Genomic DNA, 21,022 nt, shown 5'->3' with positions numbered 1-21,022 from the left:
AGCGAGACGGAAAGTTAAGAGGGGCCAGGGGAGAGAGAAAAGAGGACGGAAGAAGTGGAGAAGAAAGGAAATAAATTGAATGGATTAATGGATACAGTGCACGTGTGACACACACACACACGCACACACACACACACGCGCGCACACACACACACACACCGCCCATCCGTGCACACTGCAACACACCTGAGCTTGTTTCTGGTTGTTTTCAGAAGTCGTTCCAGCTTCAACAACATTAAATACAAGGCCAGACTTAGATTAGGTTAAAGAAAAATAAAAGTACCATTTAATTTTATTGAGTTCTTCAGAGCAAATAATAATAAAAAAAGAAAAAACAGTAGATAAATCGATCTGATTGAGTAATCAAAGGATGTCATCATAATCTAAATATCCTGCTTTTACAGTCAAATTAATAATAATAATAATAATCATCATAATAACAAAAGTCTTTTTAAGCTATCATTTATACATAAGCAGTCGTCACAGCTTCTTAGCCACAACTCGCTTTGACCCAAAACAAAAACAAGAAGCATGTTTTTTATCAGAAGAACAGAATGGCAGCCTCAGATTTCCACACAATCACTAGTAAATTTCTTTTAGAATATTTTCCTTTTTATATATAACACTGAAGTACGGAAATACAGATATTATATCATCAGTCAGATTCAGTTATCAGTACTAGTATTACCATTATTATCATCATAATACCAGATGAATAGAAACAGTGGCTTAGATTTCGATATATTTATATATCCATTTGTATATATATACTGGGATTTATATTATATATATATACATATATATATATATATATATACACATATATATATATATATGTATATATATGTATATATGTAGTTCATGGCAGAAGGGTTCAGTGTCCACAGTCCAACATGAATAAAAGCAAGGAAGGATCCGTGCTGGGAGGCAAACGAGTACAGCAGCAGATAAAGTACACAGATGAGGGGAAAGAAAGGATGGACTGTTGAGAAAAGGTGGAGGAGAGCAATGTGATCGACAGAGCAACAGAGGAATACAAAAGAAGAGAAAAGGATACCGGACAAGGAGGGATTCCATATACCTGAAAAACAGGAGCGGACATGGGGTGACGGGGGCGTGGAGGATGAAATCAAAGAAGGAGCGAGGTGCCGCGGTACTTTCCCTCCGACTGAGTGACGAGCATCAGGCCCGAATGTTGGGTCAGTGTGCGACTCCAGGTCAGAAAAGGTTCGTTTTATTTACAATCCCCCCCTGAAACTCCTGTTTTAATCTGCAGCGTGTGGTTCATACATCCACATGTTCAGCACGGTGGACATAAAAAAGGACTTTCAGTGTTGTATATTTACAGTCCTCAGGAAGTCAAACTTAATGTTTAAAGCAAAGCAGACGCTGAGATTTTCAGGGAAATGTGTCGGATGTTAAATAAATTTATTACTGCTCTGATATCTGAGCTCATTGGTGCAGCAGAGTAGGGATTCACAGCGTGCTAAAGTCAACCCTGCCCCAAAGACTGTGATGCTTTAGAAAAGCCTGCTATGGTAAATTAGCCTCAGACAAGGCAATCATGCCATTCAGCTGTGTATTTGACATCTGGCTTTCTAACTGTTGTGCCTTCTTCATGGGTACATGTCTGCCTTGAATGCCAGAATTAGAAACTTAGCCTGCTTACTTAGGTTGGTGAGAAATAACGTGAAGAACGCACGAGGAGCAGCGTCGAAACACAGCGCTGCAGATGTTGGGGCGACGACAAGCAGCACGGAGAATCAGAGAATCTATTTGTCAATAGATAATCTGAAGCTAAAGTAAAAAGTCGGTCCGTATTCCTGCTTTCTCTGAGGGTGTCAGACCCTAAATTCTGAGTTTCTATGCTCAAATTGCAGGATCAGACCCTAAAAGCGTATCTCAGTCTATTTCTACTCCACAGAACTAAATGCCAAACATATCTGTCCAATGCAACGCATTTTTACAGAGTTTCAAGGTTAAAAACGGTATCCAGAAAACCCACTGCATATGAATTTAGAAAATAAACAGTGCTGAAAACATTAAAAAGAGGATCAGATTAAATAAACAGATCTTGCCTAATTCACTTTCTCCCAATAAGATCCATCTTCTATCTCCTTTTTCGTTCCTTCTGGAACCGATTTGACTGGTTTTAGCAAAATAAAACTTTCTCTTTAAGCCAGTATTTGATCCAAAATCGATGATTGAGGATTCAAACGTTTGTTGCTTCTTGGAGAACTACTAAAAACGCCGACTCATTCTGCATCTGGGGCCGCACGCTCATTTTCTGTCCGATGAAATCTTTCTCCAATTTGGAATTTCAATAGAGCTCATGTGGTTGGTGGTCCCTGCTCAGGCCAGGAGAGTCGACCAATCAGAGCAGACTGAGCTTTTCAAGCAGGAAATGGGTTAAAATAAATCAATAAAAATAAAGTTTTCTAGTTTCTAAACAGAAGTCAGAAAGCGAACCTTTCATCCTCCATCTCCTACATCATATATTTATATATATATATATATATATATATATATGTAAAAATATGCCACACTCAGCATACGATTGACCTGGAAAATACAGGAAGTTTGAGAGCAGTGCCTTTATCTTGTTTTACAGTTTGACAAAAATCCCTTTGACTAAAAATTCAGATTAAGAAATACTTCATTAATCAGAGGGAAACTGGTTAAATGTTGAAAAGGGTTTTTACGTCTTGTCCCTCAAGCTGCTCTGCAATTTTTGTCAGAATTTAACCAAATTATGATCTTTTCCTGATTTTATGCCAGAAGTACCGAACAATAATTAAAAAGGACTCATTAACAGAAAGTCTGAGAAATGGAGAGGAGAGGAGAAGCAATTGTGCGATTCAGGAACAGAAGCATAATATCATAAAAAGCCACCAACTGTAATGTTAAATAGAAAATAGAGCTTTACAGGGAAGGCAAACGTGTCCTCAGCCCCTGATTTTGTGACCAGAGTCTAACACTTCCCCGATAGAAATTCTAGTTTTGGCTTTGGGGCAGAAGCTGATCCAAAATCAGTGCAATCTGTGTCAAATATATTACAAATATGGCCACGGGAAATGGGAGATGTGAGGAGCGGATCCTTGAGAAACATTCTTCAAAGCTTATGTTGATGGTGACGGATGGATGGATGACTGGATGAATGAGTGAGGAGGAAAGGAAGAATGCTTTCACTTGGACTTCAGAACACTTGGAACGTACGAATGATCAGTCGCGTCGTTCAGCAGAGAATAAAAAAAGTTTCGGCTGTCCAAAGCTGCAGAGAAAACAGAGGGAGGAAAAGAATGGATGAAAGGATGGAGGGAAGTGAAGAAGCTGGTAGTTCTCTCTACTGTACTGACTCAATTACAGCTCTCTGATTTTACCCTTTATCTTATATCTAACATCTCTCATCCTTCCTTATCCCTTCTTCCTCTGCAGCATCCCAAGCAGGAGTCTGATGTCACAGCCAGTCTTCTTTCTTCTTCATGACTTCCTTTTCCAACATCTCATTTGTGTCCTTTTTCTCTTTTCCCCTCCGCCTTTTCCTCATCTTCACGATACTTTCCATCTTCCACCAGTACCTCCTCCCTGCTCCTCCTCCTCTGCTCTACATTGGGAACACCAGGAAGCCAGAGAAGGTGGAGTATTTCCATCCTCCCATTAGGTTTCCTCTTTCCAGTTTGAGGTAGGCCCGGTCCCCCTTCTCCATCATGATCAGAACACCGTTGCTGGCGGCCTCACGTGTCACATCCTGGTCACCAGCGAACGCTGAAATCACCGGCCAGCCGTTGTGCATCAGGCTCACCTGGATAAGGAAAAGCACAGACGGTTTCATTAGCGCCCAAACATCAGACCAACCAGCTGAAAGATACTTATCCCTTTGGAAATCAGAGTACGAGGCAAAAGTGTCGCTTCAGCCCTCATTAAAATTGGATCTTTAGGAACTTTGTTCCCAGCAGCCTGTCACAGAGACACATCATTTGTTCCCATTTCTTTAGTTGCATTTATGAAAAACAGCTTCATAGTTTCAACTTTTTTGTACATTTACGTTTAAAACTGCTTTCAGTCACCAAAAGAGTCAAATTAATATATAATCTTCAGTTTTAAAGAAATCCTAATCCCAAAAAAATGAATGTTTTCAAGTCTAAAAGTAGAAAAGTAGGAAAAAAACAGACAATGATAAGAATTATATGTTAAACAACATCAAGAAAAAGTAAATAAGATTCAATTTAAAGCTTAAAAAAGGAATAAAAGATATAATCTAATGAATAATTATGGAACAATTAATATAAATTAAATGATTAAACTGCTTTATGCCACCAGAAATGAATAATCTAGAAGCTCTTTGTGGGTTTTAGACTGGATTTAAGATTTGTTCCCATTTCTTTAGTTGCATCTATGAAAAACAGCAAAGATAACACAGTCTGACAGACAGAAAACAGGATTTCTGCAGCAACAAGGTGATTCCCAAAGAGCTGTTAGCTGAAAACTTGGCATATCTCAGCATGGTGTGCAGTGTGTCCTTAAAACATTTGAGGAAACTGGAAGAGTGGAGGACAAAAGAAGAAGTGTCAGGCCTAAAGAACTATCTGCAGCAGATGAACAGGATCTGAAAGTGATGTCCTTAAGAAAGAGGAAAACATCCAGCAAAGACCTGACACAGGAGCTGAGAGATGCATCTGGACCTTCAGCTGATCCATCTGCTTGTCACGTCCATGGGGTTTTCCCCATGTTTTTAGTTTTATGTTTTATCATGTTTTAGGTTGTTTTATGTCTTGGTTTTAGAGTTCATGTTTTGCAATTGCTTTTCCCCTCACTTCCCATACCAGAGCTCATACTAACTTGAACTTCCTGGATGCATACTAGATTCTCCTAAATGTTGGGTATGCATCATGAGGTTACTACTCATACTCAAACTACCCAAGATGCAACGTAACGTGACGTCGCCGATCGTCATTTCCTGTCAAAACGGCAGTTTCAAGCTAGCTACAACGAGGGTAGGTTCACTTCCTGTTTTCAAAACAAAAGCACCAATTGTATCGTAATGGCTTTCCCTATGATAAAAGGCAACGGGTATTTTATTTTGTGAAAATAACCAGAAGTGCGTTGCTCACTGCGGCTAGCTTTAGTAGCGCCGAATTCGTGGGAACAAAATTGTAAATAGCCGGTATTTTGTCAGGTTTTCAACACGTTGGGGATCTAAACGACTACTTTCTCAACTGAAAATGTTTCAACTGTTGCTAAAGTTTACAGAGTTTAGAGCTTAAGCGAAATCAGCTTCAGGCCGGCTGATTTCAGCTCGGGCAGGAGCGAAATGCATTGTGGGTAAACACTCTGCATACTGTCTGATCGATGAGTATGGAAGTATGTAGTATGCAAGTATGTAGTATGCTGTTTCGAACACAGCCCAGGTCATTAGTTGTCACTCACGTCACCTGTTTTCATTGTCCCCAGCTGCACTCACTCACCAATCACTCCCAGCTTAGTATTTAGTTCCCAGGCTCCCCTTTCATTTTGCCACACATAAGATAAGATAAGATAAGATAAGATAAGATAAGATAAGAGCAGAGCAGAGCAGAGCAGAGCTTTTCCATGTTATGTCAAGTCTTTTGTTTTGTTTTGTCACAATTACATTCATGTCTTTGACCCACAGTTTAGTATTGTTATCCGGCTCAGCCGCGCTTTTTGTTTTGTCTCAAGTTTAAAGATAAACCAAGTTTGCTTTTTACACCTCTGAGCCCACATCTGTGTCCTACCAACCCACCCCGTTGTGACACTGCTGTTGGCCCAAGCCTCATCAGAAATGGGCTCCATGGAAGGGTGGCTGTCAGGAAGCCGTTCTTAAGGAAGGGAAACAGGGAGAAAAGGCTGAGCTGTGCCAAAGGACACAAGAAGTGGGCTGAAAATCAGTGGCAGCAGGTCTGATGGAGGGATGAATCCTCCCCAGAGCCCGGAGCTCAACATTACTGAAGCAGTGTGGGAGAATAAAGGAGCTCAGACTTTCAAGCTCCTTAGAATTGTACAAACTCTGTTTTGCCTGCTTTACTTTATTTACTGCGTGTTTGCACATTTTCCTGGTAATATATGAAGAAATGAGATGTCTCAAGACTTTTGCACAGTACTGTGTAACAGCACAACAGAACATTTCATTTGCAGCTTTGTGCAGTCAGCACATTAGCAATTCATTTGTCAAGAGTGAACTTCCATTTTTTTTTTCTACGCTTGTGGACGATTTAACAAAGCAAATGAATGCAACGACGCACTCTGCAACAACAAGAGACTCACGCTGTGTCTGACACACCAAACATTTCTATAGGGAATAACATCTTCTCACACAGAGATGTCAGTGAGCGGTGCGTCCCCTCCCTTCCTCATACAGCCAGCACAAACAGCTTTTATCACTTCTCTTTTGAGCATCACCAGAAATACAAGCACTCCTGAGATTTGATTCCTCTCTGATGCTTCTCTTCAACAAAATAATGTTCTGTGCTAGTCGAGCAACAATGTGGCAGAAAACAAACTGAAATAAATGTCGGGAAAATGTCTGTTTATGCAGAATCACACTTTATAAACCGTGTGGGATTGCAGACCTTCCTGTGAGCACAGGCACTGCATCGTAATAAGAAAAGGGAACAGTTTTTTCTCCTACTTCATTTCTTCTACAGATCCCCGATTCTACAATTCTGTAATTCTTTTATTCGCTACTTTGTAGCTCGTATTTCAAGTCATTTTAACTGGTTATAATATGGTTAAAATGTCTGAAAAAGCAGGTAACGGTCGGGTAAAATGATCAGAAGTTTCTCATTTCACATCTGACGACACACAGAAGCATAAGATAGATAGATAAGTACTTTATTCATCCCAATTTGGGGAATTATTGTGTTGCAACAGCATACAGTATAAAAGATATGTAAACAATTACAGTGGAAACCAATTATAGTGATCATGTTGGTCCAGAGCCAAATTGAACACCATAAGCGGTTGATTACTATAACCGCATTTGTATTATTATTTTTTTTTGCTATTTTATTTTTTACTCCCTTGATTCCTTTCTGGACGTCTGCTTCTGCCTCGCTAGCTAACGTAACGGGTTGACGCCGGGCAGCAAGCCGAGATGCTGCGGCGAAGCTTGGCAGGAATGCCAAGCTTCGCCGCAGCAACTCGTCGGCTCGTTTTTGGTAATTTGTCATACGCCTCGAGGAGACTACGTTTTTCATTCAGAGAAAATGACTTCCTTTTTCCAGCCATGATTCGCGCACTTGCTGCCCGGTGTCAACTCGTTACATTAGCTAGCGAGGCAGAAGCAGCAAGGAATCAAGGGAGTAAAAAATAAAATAGCTACACGTAGTTTTAAAATAATTTTTGCACATGTTTACAATCATAAAATGGCCAAAAATGAACATTATAAGCGGATTTCTTGATTACTATAAACAAATTATTTAAACAGCATTTGTATAGAAATGATTCTGTCCCAAGCCTTTTTATCTATAGACAAGTTTTTGACCCGTTTCCGCTGTACTTCCTAAACTCCTCCCGTCGATGCTTGCCACTTCCGGTCTGGCGGGCTCCGGTTTGTTTTGCTAGCTAGCTCCGATATCGACGCAGTGAGAAAAAGGATGGAAAACCTTAAGAGGAAAAGTGGTTCGGGAACGACATGTGCAGTAGTTGGCTGTACAAACTCAAGAAAGCACTTAAACGAGTGGTTAGATAGAGAGTGCTTTGACAAATGTCCGCGTACATGTGGAAAGAGCAATCCAGAGACTGAAGATCTATAAGATATATCCCAGACTGTTCCCATCATGGCACGTAAACTGGACAACATCTTGACCATCTGTGCTGGCCAAGTTAACCTGAGAAGTCCACTGATCAGAATGCCTCATGAGGTTTAGAATCTTGCCTTGTGTCCCTGTGTGCATAGTATATGTTTAACAGTTAATATTGTAAATTATTATTATAGTGATGCAATTGTGTGGGGTCGTTTTGTATTTCACTTTTTAATACCTGTTAGGATTAAATACATGATCTTTCTAGTTGAAGCCATTTGTTTCATTTCCTCAAAACAATTAATTAATCCAGTGTTATTAATGTAAAGTATGAGTTTACTATGAATGAACTGTGTTAAAAGAAATTGTAACACTCTAAGGAAGATAGGGCACTCATGATCGTAGTTCAGTGCAATAATGACATGAAATTACATCAACCTTTATTTTCAATTTTGTACAACAATATATTCAACATTATATTACATTATGTAAACAACAGACATCTGTTGGCACCCTTGGGCACCTACATAGGGCAGCTTATTTTGGTTTTAAAATGCTGAGATATTTACTGCAGAACTGTAACCTTCCCTCAACAAAATCATCAACGATTTTCGGGAGCATGTGGGAAAAGTTTGATGACCTGCTCGGGAGGATCGGTGCCGTGATCTCTCGGCATGACACCATACAGGCGCTCTGCAGCTGAAATGGAGCTGCGGTGCCGTGATCACCTGAAATCGGTGCCGTGACTTAGCTTCAGGACTGGACTTTTATTGCCTGGACTTTTATTGCCTGAATAACGATAAGGAATACGACTGGTCAGCTCACGGTCACAGCGCAGCACTCGTTCGGCACAGCTTCATGAGAGAAAGTTAGTAAGTATAGCTTAGCCTTCGAGCCAAGATCGCCAACAACCATTACATTAACATTACAAAATAAAAACACATTTAGTCAAATGCAATGCTGTCGCCATCTTACTGAGCATAATATACAATAATAATAATGCTAACTGCATTATTACATTAAATACAGTTTCAGTATAACGCTGTGCTTTGTGTAACAAACCTACCATGGGCTCAATCCTCGTGCACTGGCACTGCGCCTACATCACAGCCCATATTTACGTGCTGAGGAGAGCCCTGCCAACCAGTGAGCATCCATGATACACAAATAAAGGTAAATATGATTGGCAGTCACTGTGGAAGTGGAATCAACAGCCAACCCGTTACATAAGGACATTATTAGCGATCTACGAGTGGGCTGTCAAAGCTAGCATCATCTGTTTACATTGGCAAACGCTGCGCAAACTACTTCCGGCGGAAATGAAGTGCATTTGTGGAGGGTAATGGCGCCGCCCAGGGTTTGTCGCGTAAAGTTGTCTATATAAGCGCTTGATTACTATATCCGTGACCACTATAAGCGGTTTACACTGTAAAGGAAAAACAAGCAAATAGAATAGAATAAAAATAGAGAATAAACATCAGCTATAAACAAATCTACAGTATGAAGAGTAGGGTAAATAATAATAATAGTAATAATAATAATAAACATCAGTAAACTAAATAAAAATGGATTTGTACATTTAACAATAAAGGTAAAAATAAATTTAACTGAGCAGACTGAACTAATAAGAAATATAGGGTATATGGATAATTTACATTATATTGTACTATGATGATATTTGTGCAATTGTTATTAGTAAAACAGTGTTTGTAGACAACCCGACTTCATGCTGAAACACAAAAAGAACATTTATGCTAATGCAGCGATTTTGTTCCGGGATTCCCAAAAAAACTAGACCAGCTTTTTTTTATCCTGCCAGAAAAAAAGGGCAAATAGGGATTTATTGAAACGGAAGAACCATGACCAACAGGTATAAATCATCGTATTCATTTTTGTTTCACCTGATTTGACCACAAATAACTTGAATTTTTCCTCCAAAAACTGCCCCAGGCTGCAGGGCTTCTCTGTGTGTCGCCAGAGATGCAAAAGATAAACCTGGATACACATTCTAGCTGAATTGCATAACAGTAAATGCCCCTTTATGCATCAGATTACAGGTCCTCGACCTTTTTTCTCCTTTTTTTTTAACTTATCTGAAAATATAAGACATTAAAACTGATGCATTCGGTCACAATACCAGAGCGGGTTCAACGAGGTCCCTTTGGGTTGCCGTCAATAAATGTAGATCAGTGCAGTCACTGAGACAAGTTCTTCTTCACAAAGAAAAACAACAACAACACCAGATAATCTGTTTGCTTTTTCATTAAGCACATTTCCAGCTGGGCTTTAACACCTTATTTACCCCTTAAGGGTGTTACAAATCAAAACTTCCAGAGAAAACATGCACTGGAAAAAATGCCCCTCCAAAAATAAGGAAAAAAACAACAAATACAAGACGTTTTTGCTTGAAATAAGCAAATAAATCTGCCAATGGAACTAGTGAAAATCGGCTTATCAAGATTTCTTGAAATAAGATGTGATATTTAGAGACTTTTGAGTTAAAAGTGATCTTAAAATTAGCTTAAAAACCTCTTCAAATGAAAAAAAAAGCTTGTTTCATGTGAAATATGACTCAAAACAAGATATTTTCAAGACTTTTTCACTTAACAAGATATTCAAGATGTCTTGTATTAAAACAAATCCCTATATCTGGCTGAAATAGTACTTGTTAGGCAGTTGTGTCTGATATTAAGTGTAATGAGATACTCAATGAGACAAATATACTTGGTAAGATTTAGATTTTTTCCAGTGTGTGATTGCTGGCCAGTGTCTGCGTCTCTATGTGTTTGGTACATTTAAAGAATAGAGTATTAGATGTATTAGATATTGAAGTCAATAGCTAATTTACATCATGATTGGCTTTGTAACACATAAAAATGTTGATCGAACATCTGCTTTTAAACGGAAGCAGGGCTGTGAAATGCAACTAACTTATCTCCTTTGGCACTAAATGATTTCCCGCTGACAAATCCAAATTAGAAAGGCCAAAAGACCAGTTTCTCTGGCTCAGGTGTGACAAAATATCCCCAAATCTTTTGCATCTATTGCAAACAATGCAGTCAACAGTGTTTTTTTATTTTTTTAACGGGATGAAAAAAGCTACTTAAAAGAAGCAAGAATCAGTGAGGAGGAGATGCCTCCAACTACATTTAGGTCACAAAATCATCCTTTAAATCACGCTTTTCCTCCCGTTTACAGCTATTTACATCTCAAAAAGGAACATTACAGAAGGAGCCCTGGAAGGGAGAGCATTTTAAATCCCTCCTGAGGACAGAACAAATGCATTTACTGCTCAAATTTGATGTATTTTCTTTTATCATTTATGCTCTATCAACATATACTTTTATTGTTATTGGGCTTTCAGTGTTTTGTACTTGAACTCGCTCTGTATACGCCTCTATAAATAAACCGAGGTTACAAATTAATTCAACTTATTTCCTTCTTCGTCTGTCAGTTCTACGGATGCAACGTGTTGCTCAGAGAACTCTGCCGGACCCCCTCTGGTCAGGCTCAGAGTTAATGTGCCATTTTGTAAAAAGTGGTTTCAAAGCTGCCCGTAAATTTTCAGACCGCGTTCACTTCTTTACACTATTTTTACAGAAGACAGGGCTTTTATGGCGGAATAATTCATTTCAGTCAGAAATTAACACCTGAGCTCTAAATATGTCAAAACATTTCTGTAAGGCCCAGAAGCAGGTAATTGTAAAACTGTCAGTGACTGATGGAACACCGTTATAAACATCCTGTAATTATACACTTATCCACCTCATTCTGCCTGATGGTCAGGAGACCGCGCATGTGTGTGTGTGTGTGTGTGTGTGTGTGGGCAGGAGATGGAGAGCCTGTCAGAGTCAAGTGCTCTCTTGGCCTGGCACTCCTTTTAATAGCAAACTGAACTTGGCATCTCGGGCTGGATGTGTTTAAATGAGTGTTTTACTGTGCGTGTGTGTGTGTTGTGTGATAAAAACACTCAAGCTATACTTAAAACATTTTTTTTCAATTGTCAGAATAGAAACACAACTCAGGTCACGGCAAAAGCGACGTTTTCAAAATGTGGAAAATTTTGTGAGTAAAAGGTCGAAATCTGTTTAATGCAAGAAGTTTAATTGTTGATCTAATTAAATTTGCTGCACCGTTTAAACTGTTTGGGTGAAGGGATTTCATTGCTCAAATTAGATTTGTTGGTCGTTGTTTTAGCTGAGCAAAAAAAAGAAAAAGCTTTTGTAGCGTTCCTGCTTTTGGCTTCAGTTTCACGTGTCAGGAAACTTCTGATTCTCAAAACTGACATCACTCTGACTGCTATCTGCTGCACGCTTTAAGAGAGACTGAGACATGGGCTGTGTTCGAAACCGCATACTACATACTTGCATACTGAATACTCATCGATCAGACAGTATGCAGAGCGTTTACCCACAATGCATTTCGCTCCTACCCGAGCCGAAATCAGCCGGCCTGAAGCTGATTTCGCTTAAGCTCTAAACTCTGTAAACTTTAGCAACATTTGAAACATTTTCAGGCGAGAAAGTGTTTCATCTGCACTCAGTCCTGCATCAAAGTTTATCGACTGTAATGACGGACGCAGGAGCTCTGAAGCTGACAGCAACAACTCAGACAAAAAGAGACGAGAATCGTTTTATCCGTCTGCAAGAGAGCTGGTAGCTCACTCTCAGGCAGCTGTGGAAAAATAATAGAGTGGTGATTGTTACAAACTGGTCCCGCACAGTGTACAGGGTACAGTGCAAGGCCCCACTGGGTTCAGCACTGAGGGCGAACACATGGCAGCTGGGAATGGGAACGGTTTAATCGGCTTGTTGTGGGCGCATGCCATTTCTTCTGATCACCTATTACGTTTTTGTCGTGCAATGTTTTTATATGTAAATGATTATTCTTTTTTTTTTAATACTTTCTTTTTATTGTTTTTCTTTAGCAGTGTATAACATTATGTAAGGGGAAGGGAGTGGGGGGAAACAAATAAAAAACAAAAAAGTGAAAAAGAACATGTTGGATCACCGTGTTTCTACAGTTTGATCAATTTTCGATGTCAATGTGATTGTCCTTGTCCTGTTGTTTTTATGTATTCAGTCCATTTCTCCCACTTCCGGCAGTATTGATCTTCTTCTCTAATCCTTATTTTACAAGTCAGTTGTTCCATAATATGTGTTTCGTCCATAACTTTCAACCAATCTTCCTGGGATGGTGGGTCTGTCTTGTACCATTTTCTTGTAATTGCCTTTTTACAGGTTACTAACATAATTTTCAATATGTATCTATCATCTTTCAACACAACATTTTTCGTAATAACACCAAGATATAATAATGTACAAGACTTGGATACAACATAACCCAATATACACATAACATAACAATATGAACATCTTCCCAGAATTTTGTGATTTTAAGACAGAGCCAGAACACATGTGAATGGTTCACATTTACATCTCCACAGCTTCTCCAAAATGGCTGTGGTAATGAAGTATGTTTATTCCTAATTTTGGGTGTTCTAATTGAATTTTTCCAGCAATGTAGTCTCCAAACACGTGATGATGTTGTTGACTGCTGTGTTTTTTAAACATGTGACCATTCATCATCAGATATGTTCACACCTAGCTCTGTCTGCCACTTCAGTTTTACATATGTCGTTGTATTCCCCCTTGCCTCCATTATATGCCCATAGGTTGAATTGTAGAGATTGCAAATGATTATTCAAGTGTTAATCTGCATATATTCTTGGCTAAAAGGGAAATCCGGACTTTGAATGTGCATAAAATTTGATTTTTATAAAAGAGAGCAACACATACACGTGGTTTAGTTAATCTTAGTTCATCTCTAACTCTTTTCTCAGTTCACCACTTCACTCTCTTGGAACTTTCGGAACATTTTGCAACAAACATGTGTTAAACTTGTTCACTGTACAAACTGTTCAGGCAAATGCCAGATGTGTCAGCTGCACAGCAGACCGATAAGCTGTGAAATGTGGAGGAAAAAAGAGAGAAAGGCCAAGATGTTGTGGACCAGCTGACGCAGGATAAGGCCAACCTGAGAGATGGCTGTGTGCGACCTTGTAAATGTTGTATTGTACGGTAGCTGCAGCTTGAACATCTGCCTAGGACCTCTTTAATTCAGTTTATTCATGTTAAAGTCAGAGAAAGCAGGAAGTAATCAAGCCAAAGCAGTCAGTGGTTACAAAATATCATATAAATGGATTAAAAGTCCCAAAAAGAGAAAAGGTGGGGTGGAAAAAATGTCAAGGTTCTGCAAAGTTACCAAACACATTAAAAATTTGCATAACTGTTGTTACAGCTGAGTGAAGAGTTGACTTTGGTGATAACTTGGACAGTCCATCAGTCAGAAGTAAAGGGATGGGACTGAGAGCCTCGCTGGAGGCTGAGTACCTCTCCAACTGCATAAAGTTGCTCCTCAGCTGTCCTACTCGACCCTTCACCTTTGCTTCGGGAAACAAAGGTGGTTTATCGCAGCCCATACTAACAGCCACAGACCACTTTTAAATCACAAGAAGTAAGTAACATTTGCAGATTTAAAGTGATTCTGTGAGTTGTATCAAAAACACCTGGTGAAAGAGGTGAATCTCTGCGGTACTCGTGCTTTCTGATGAGGAATTTTGTTCCAAATCTGATCCTGACTACAGCGGTTTTTAAAGAAGATTCTTTAAAAATTCCGCTCATATTTCATTCTCACAGGCTAAAGAGCTATAGACTTTAAAGTTCTGATGCTGGTCTATAAAGCTCTGAATGGTCCAGGACCAGAATACATCAGTGACCTCCTGACCCAGTATGAACCTTCCAGACCCCTCAGGTCATCTGGATCCGGTCTTCCATCAGTTCCCAGAGTCAGAACCAGACATGGAGAAGCTGCATTCAGCTTCTATGCTCCACATGTCTGGAACAAACTCCCAGAAAGCCTCAGATCAGCTGAAACACTCAGTGTGTTTAAGTCCAGGCTGAAGACACACCTATTTTCAGCTGCGTTTGAATAAAGCTCAAAACTTAATCACATTTTAACTCATGATTTCATCTGATTTTATCTATTATTTATCTATATTAAAATTTAAATCGTGCTTTTTATTTCTACTGTTTTAATGTATCTGTAAAGCACTTTGAATCGCCTTGTTTTTGAATTGTGCCGTACAACTAAACTTGCCTTGCCTAAAGGTGAGCAGCTGATTTACCTGAAAGTCTCACTGGCTCCTTCTGGTCTTATAAAACATTGAACCGTTCTACTCATCATGAGCAACAAAAAAAAAAAATAGCTCAATTATGCCTGTTTTTGAACAAACTCTGTACACTAACTGGTTAAATGTGGTCTGCTTTGATATGATCATTTGGGTTTGGGATCATGGGCGGCGGGTAATGAAGGCCAGGGTAGGCTGTGCCTTCCCAAATGTTATGCTGGGAATATTGCAAATTATATATAATATATAATGTGTGCAAGTTATATAGGCTGTTATATTGTGTGTGGGTGTTGTCACTGCAGCCTCCTGGTGACAATCAGGTCAGGTGAAAATACAACAATGTTGTCACCGACCTGGCCCAAGGTGGTATGGGTTCAGCCGTGGCTAAACTTAACCTGCATGCTGGACCCACTTATCTTTACATAAGCTAAGCTAACAAAACAACAATTCTGCAAGTTATCATTAACTCCTTCCAAAGTCAGGAAAGTAGAATGAGAGCAACTCCGGTCAAAGTAATAACTTTTGTACTCCCACGACAAATATGCTGCAGCAGCAGTTGTTAAAAACTAGGGCTGGGCGAGTTAACTCGTTATTATCACGTTAACTCGTTAATTATTTTACGCCGATAAATATTTTATCACGCATTAGCGCAGGCTTTATTATTTATTTTATTATTGTAAAAGTCTGTTGCTCACAGGCTTTTATTTTGTAAAAGTCTGTTGCTGTCTGCTGTGGAACAGGAAAAGAAAGTAATCGGCAGATCCACCAAACATGGAGAAGGGTACGGAACTTTTACTCGGCCATTTTCATTTTAAAGTTCTTCCAGACGGCGGAGTCGACAGAACCAAAGTCATCTGTAAACTCTGCCAAGTTGAATTGTCTTCTCAGCGTAGTAGTTCCAGTCTAAAATATCACTTAAAGGCAAAACACACAACTGATAGCAGCAAGTCATTCAAGGAAACAGACAGTGGAGCGAGGCTTCTACATAAAAACTACAGAAAGATGCTGATGTTAAAAGTGTGTTTGCACAACAAATGTTATGGCACTTTCATTCATATGGCAGCACATTTCAAATAAAACTAAATGCTAAAAGCTATACACTACTTTAGAATTCATTTTTGGATTTTGCTTACAAATGTGATTAATCGTGATTAATCAGGGAAATCATGCGATTAATTAGATTAGAAATTTTAATCGTTGCCCAGCCCTAGTAAAAATACCTCCTGGTGTCTTTATGAGCTGAACGAGAGCAGATTTTGAATCCAAATGTGAACCTGATCATTTGAGAAGACTAAAGATTCACATTCCTAGTTATGATTAGTTACCGAGTTAAGTAACCAATTTAAAATAAACTTCCATTTCTGTCAATTAAAATAAGGAACATGCTAATGAATGAAATGTTTGACAGACGAGAAGGCTAAAAGTAGATTCCAGAACAATAATGTGTAATAGACAACTGATAATTTCCTTTGATAGTTTGTCTAATAATGTTGCATTTAACAGCTGCACTGTTCTGTCTCTCACTGGAGATGGTGTTTGCCATTTTTAATGTAATTCCAGGCTCACAGCAGAAAAAAAACTGCTGCAACAGAAAAATCGAGATTGATTACAAACATTGCACCTTTCGAAACGTCTTCAATCACTGCAGGAAGATGAGCACAAATCACTTCAGCTCAAATTTGGATCTCATCCTGCTCACGCAGCCATCGTCAATAACTGAAATCACTCAAGATTTCACTTCAGAGCAGAGGAATGAAGTTCCAAACACTGTACAATCTGACCAGGTAAAGTCTTTAGTGATCCTTAATGAATTACTCATAAATAAGGAGTCACGGGTTCATTTACAAATTTAAAGAACGACTGACTGAAAGATTAAAGAAAGAGAAAAAGCATTTAAAAAAAAACAGTGTAGTGAAAATACGTCCTCATATGAGTCCATCCAAACTGCTTCCACTGGAGTTAAGAGGGTAAGTAGCAGCAGGAGCTGCTGATCAATACTCTGATTAACTGATCATCAGTCAGTGTGAGCAGCTCTATAAAAGCAGAAGTTCGGTCAGTTCGCTGCTCTGCAGCATTCAGGTGTGTGTTAACACGATGCCAAGGAGGAAAGACATCAGCAATGATCTCAGAGAAGCAGCTGTTGCTGCCCAGCAACCTGGGAAGGGTTATAAGGCCGTTTCCAAACTATCTGGAGTCCATCGTTCTACAGAGAGAAAGATTATTCACAAGTGGAAAACATTCAGGACAGCTGTCAATCTTCCCAGGAGTGGACGTCCCAGCAAGGTCATCCCAAGGTCAGAAACCCAAGAGCTACATCTCAGATTCTGCAGGCCTCAGTTAGCATGTTAAAAGTTAAAGGTCATGACAGCACAGTTAGAAACAGACTGAACAGGTATGGCTTGTGTGGAAGGGCTGCAGGAGAAAGCCTCTTCTCTCTAAAAAGAACATGGCAGCACAGCTTAGGTTTGCAAAGCTGCATCTGAACAAACCACAAGACTTCTGGAACAATGTCCTTTGGACAGAGCAGACCAAAGTGGAGATGTTTGCTCATAATGCACAGCAGCACGTTTGGAGGAAACCAAACACAGCATATCAGCACAAACACCTCACACCAGCTGTCAAGCACGGTGGTGGAGGGCTGATGATCTGGGCTGGTTCTGCAGCCACAGGACCTGGGCACCTCGCAGTCACTGAGCCCACCATGAACTCCTCTGGATACCAAAGTGTTCTAGAGTCAGATGTGAGGCCGTCTGTCCGACAGCTGAAGCTGGGCTGAAATTGGCTCATCAACAGGACAAAGATCCCAAACACAGCAGCAGATCTACAGCAGAATGTGTGAAGAAGAGAAGAATCAAGGTGTTGCAACGGTCCAGTCAGAGTCCAGACCTCAGCCTGACTGAGATGCTGTGGTGGGACCTTCAGAGAGCTGTGCAGAAACCAGAGCTGCAAACCTCAATGAGCTGAAGCAGCGCTGGAGAGAAGAGTGGCTGTGTTCGAAACCGCATACTACATACTACATACTTCCATACCGCATACTCATCGATCAGACAGTATGCAGAGCGTTTACCCACAATGCATTTTGCTCCTGCCCGAGCTGAAATCAGCCGGCCTGAAGCTGATTTCTCTTAAGCTCTAAACTCTGTAAACTTTAGCAACATTTGAAACATTTTCAGGCGAGAAAGTAGTCGTTTAGATCCCCAACGTGTTGAAAATCTGACAAAATACCGGCTATTTACCATTTTGTTCCCACGAATTCGGTGCTACTAAAGCTAGCCGTAGTGAGCAACGCACTTCCGGTTATTTTCACAAACTAAAATACCCGTTGCCTTTTATCATAGGGAAAGCCAGTACGATACAATTGGTGCTTTTGTTTTGAAAACAGGAAGTGAACCTACCCTCGTTGTAGCTAGCTTGAAACTGCCGTTTTGACAGGAAATGACGATCGGCGACGTCACGTTACGTTGCATCTTGGGTAGTTTGAGTATGAGTAGTAACCTCATGATGCATACCCAACATTTAGGAGAATCTAGTATGCATCCGGGAACTTAAAAAAAGTTAAAGTTAATATTAGAAGTGTGAGAAGTATGCGGTTTCAAACACAGCCAGTGGGCCAAGATTCCTCACAACAATGAGAGAGACTGATAACATCACACAGGAAACCATTACTTCACCTTCCTGCTGCTGAAGCTGCTGCTACAAGCTGTCGAATCATGGGGTTCACTTAGTTTTTCACCCACTGCTTCTGCGTTTTGTCTCAGGTTTTGTTCAATACATAATGACTGAGGTTGAATTTAACTCATTTTAACACCTGATAAGAACCAGTCCTTTTTATTCTACATGACTGTTGGATGCAGAATGACAGATGAAGAAGACTCTGACGAGGAGGGACAGGGCAGGGAGAGTGGGACCTGCTTCCTATCCAGTGTGCATGTAATGTTCTCAAACAGAGACAGAGATGTCAGACAAAGAAAAGTCTGCATCACTTCATCACTCCGTTACCCTCAGACACACATAAATGCACCCGCACCGACGCAGCCGAGTCGCTCATGTGGAACACAGACCCATAAATTACACACACTCACACACACAAAAACTCTTTCTTCCAGTCAATTATTCAAGTGTTCCCTTGTCAGTCTTGATAACTGAGGCTCCATTCGGACCTAAAAACTTTAACATTGCCGGGCTTGTCCCTGCCTTTTCAGCTTTTAGACAAAGACCTCAGACACAGTCTGGCCCTACGTACAAAACATGACTGTTCTGTTATTGTATTTTAGTTAGTATGTTTTTGCATGTTCAATTCATTGTTTCATTTTGTTAGCAATGGCCCTTTAAGAAAAACAGGAAGTGCAGGCACATGGCAGTAAAACAGCCAGTCCTGCAGATTATTTCCATCTTTATCATATGTTCTTTCGTTGAATTATAGTGAATTATTTGTCATTTTAAGAGTTGTTTGTGGATTGGAGGACAATATTATTTCTGTGAATGTTGGTACGTAAAATGGCGACTTAGCTAATTCAAAGATTCATTTTAAGTTTATAAGATAGTAAACAGTGTGAGTGAGAACACATTTAAACTCAACAAGTTCTTTTTTTATAGATTTAACAATAAATAAGCAGTTCATTTGTAAGCATGAAGAAGTTAAAAGGTTAAAGAAGGAGTAATTTGATTTCTGATAAAAGTATGCTGCAGTCTTTTATCAAGACTATATACTGTATAAGAAGTACATTTTATAAGCATGTTTCTTTTGTGATTGCTCACCATTAACATGGAATAGATTACAAAAATACGTATGAGAGCGCTCACTGATGACTGAATGAAAAGAAAAGGACAGACAACACAAAGAGATACTTGTTTTTCTTTGGTTAGTGCTGTACAGCAGCTCTGATAAATGAGACTGTGGTCATCGCATACAGAAAAACATGTACCTCCGAATAAAAACCATGTGTTGGCTGCGGACTACTGGCTGCCTACTACTGTTCCCACATACATAATTAACAGTCATGAATTTAAAAACCGCGATAATAGGGCTTTGCATCATGTCAGGCCGCCATCGACCTGCATTCATTAACACATAAGCACCAATTAACTGGCTGGGTAATGGAGAAAGAGACAGAATAACAGAAAGATGGGAAGAGGGTGGGTGGGGCATAATAGGGAGACAAAGTGGGTAAGAAGGGGGGGAGAAAACCAACATGTAAATATGTGCCTCAGAGCAGCACTTAATGCTCAACGGCTCGATGACATCCTGTCATTGCATCAGCAGCTCCTGTCCAGACGTTGACACGACAAGGATTTTTATTTTTTCTCATTTCCTTCCTTCCTTCCTTCCATCTTCATCTTTTCCTTTATTTACCTGAGCTGCTTTTCCTTTTCTTTCTTTCTTTCATACATCGTGAGGATACACACATAGTAGTGCAGCTTTCTGAGGTTTTCTTACAAAAAAAGTGGATCCAGGGTCATTCAGGAGACAAGTGCACGGTAGAAAAAAATAAAAGCAATCTTGTAACAGGAAGGGAAATGTTTCTGGGGACGAAAAAGACTGACATCTGTGAGTGTAAGATGGATAAATGGAATATATTCACACACACGTCTAACAAAGTGACATACAGTGTATGGTTATGAGGTCAAAGACGGACGGGAGGAGGAATTCACGGGGACTTCTGTACACAGCCGAAACTACAGTTCTGCACTTAAAATGTTGTTTCATGGAGGCTACATTACAGTGAAGTATTCCCCGTCACCGGCTGCTTAAACTCAATCAGTACTCTGCTTAAAGGTGGGGTATGAGATGTTTTCTGGAGCATTTTTTATCATATTGTCTGAAAACATCCTCACGACCCCATTGCACCCACTTAAATAGAATGTTTGGGGAAAAAAAAATTATCTTTTAGTCCATTGTAGAGGGTATAGCAAGAGGAAATGTCTGACCAATAGAAGTAATGATGAGAGTTACTTCTATTGGATTCTGACACGCCAATCAACCGTCAGCCCCCCTCACCCCCCCCTGCGCATTCACAGACTCGTGACTCGTTCATGTGTTTTGAAGGCGTGGTTTCGAGGGGTGGGCTGAAGG

The 21,022-nt window shown here is 39.9% G+C and overlaps 1 protein-coding gene across 1 annotated transcript in view; it reads right to left on the bottom strand.

Annotated features, from left to right (window-relative positions):
• Window positions 1-258: 258 nt before the first annotated feature.
• Window positions 259-21,022, bottom strand: part of cbln1 (cerebellin 1 precursor) — a 40,539-nt gene continuing 19,775 nt past the window's right edge. The window contains exon 3 of the mRNA XM_075470673.1: window positions 259-3,802. Coding sequence (XP_075326788.1) covers window positions 3,605-3,802 — 198 coding nt within the window. The 3' untranslated portion in view covers window positions 259-3,604. The remainder of the gene's footprint in view (window positions 3,803-21,022) is intronic.

Source organism: Odontesthes bonariensis, chromosome 7, assembly GCF_027942865.1.
Source record: "Odontesthes bonariensis isolate fOdoBon6 chromosome 7, fOdoBon6.hap1, whole genome shotgun sequence".
In the NCBI taxonomy this organism is placed as follows: Eukaryota; Metazoa; Chordata; class Actinopteri; order Atheriniformes; family Atherinopsidae; genus Odontesthes; species Odontesthes bonariensis.
This window is presented reverse-complemented; position numbering and strand designations above follow the sequence as displayed.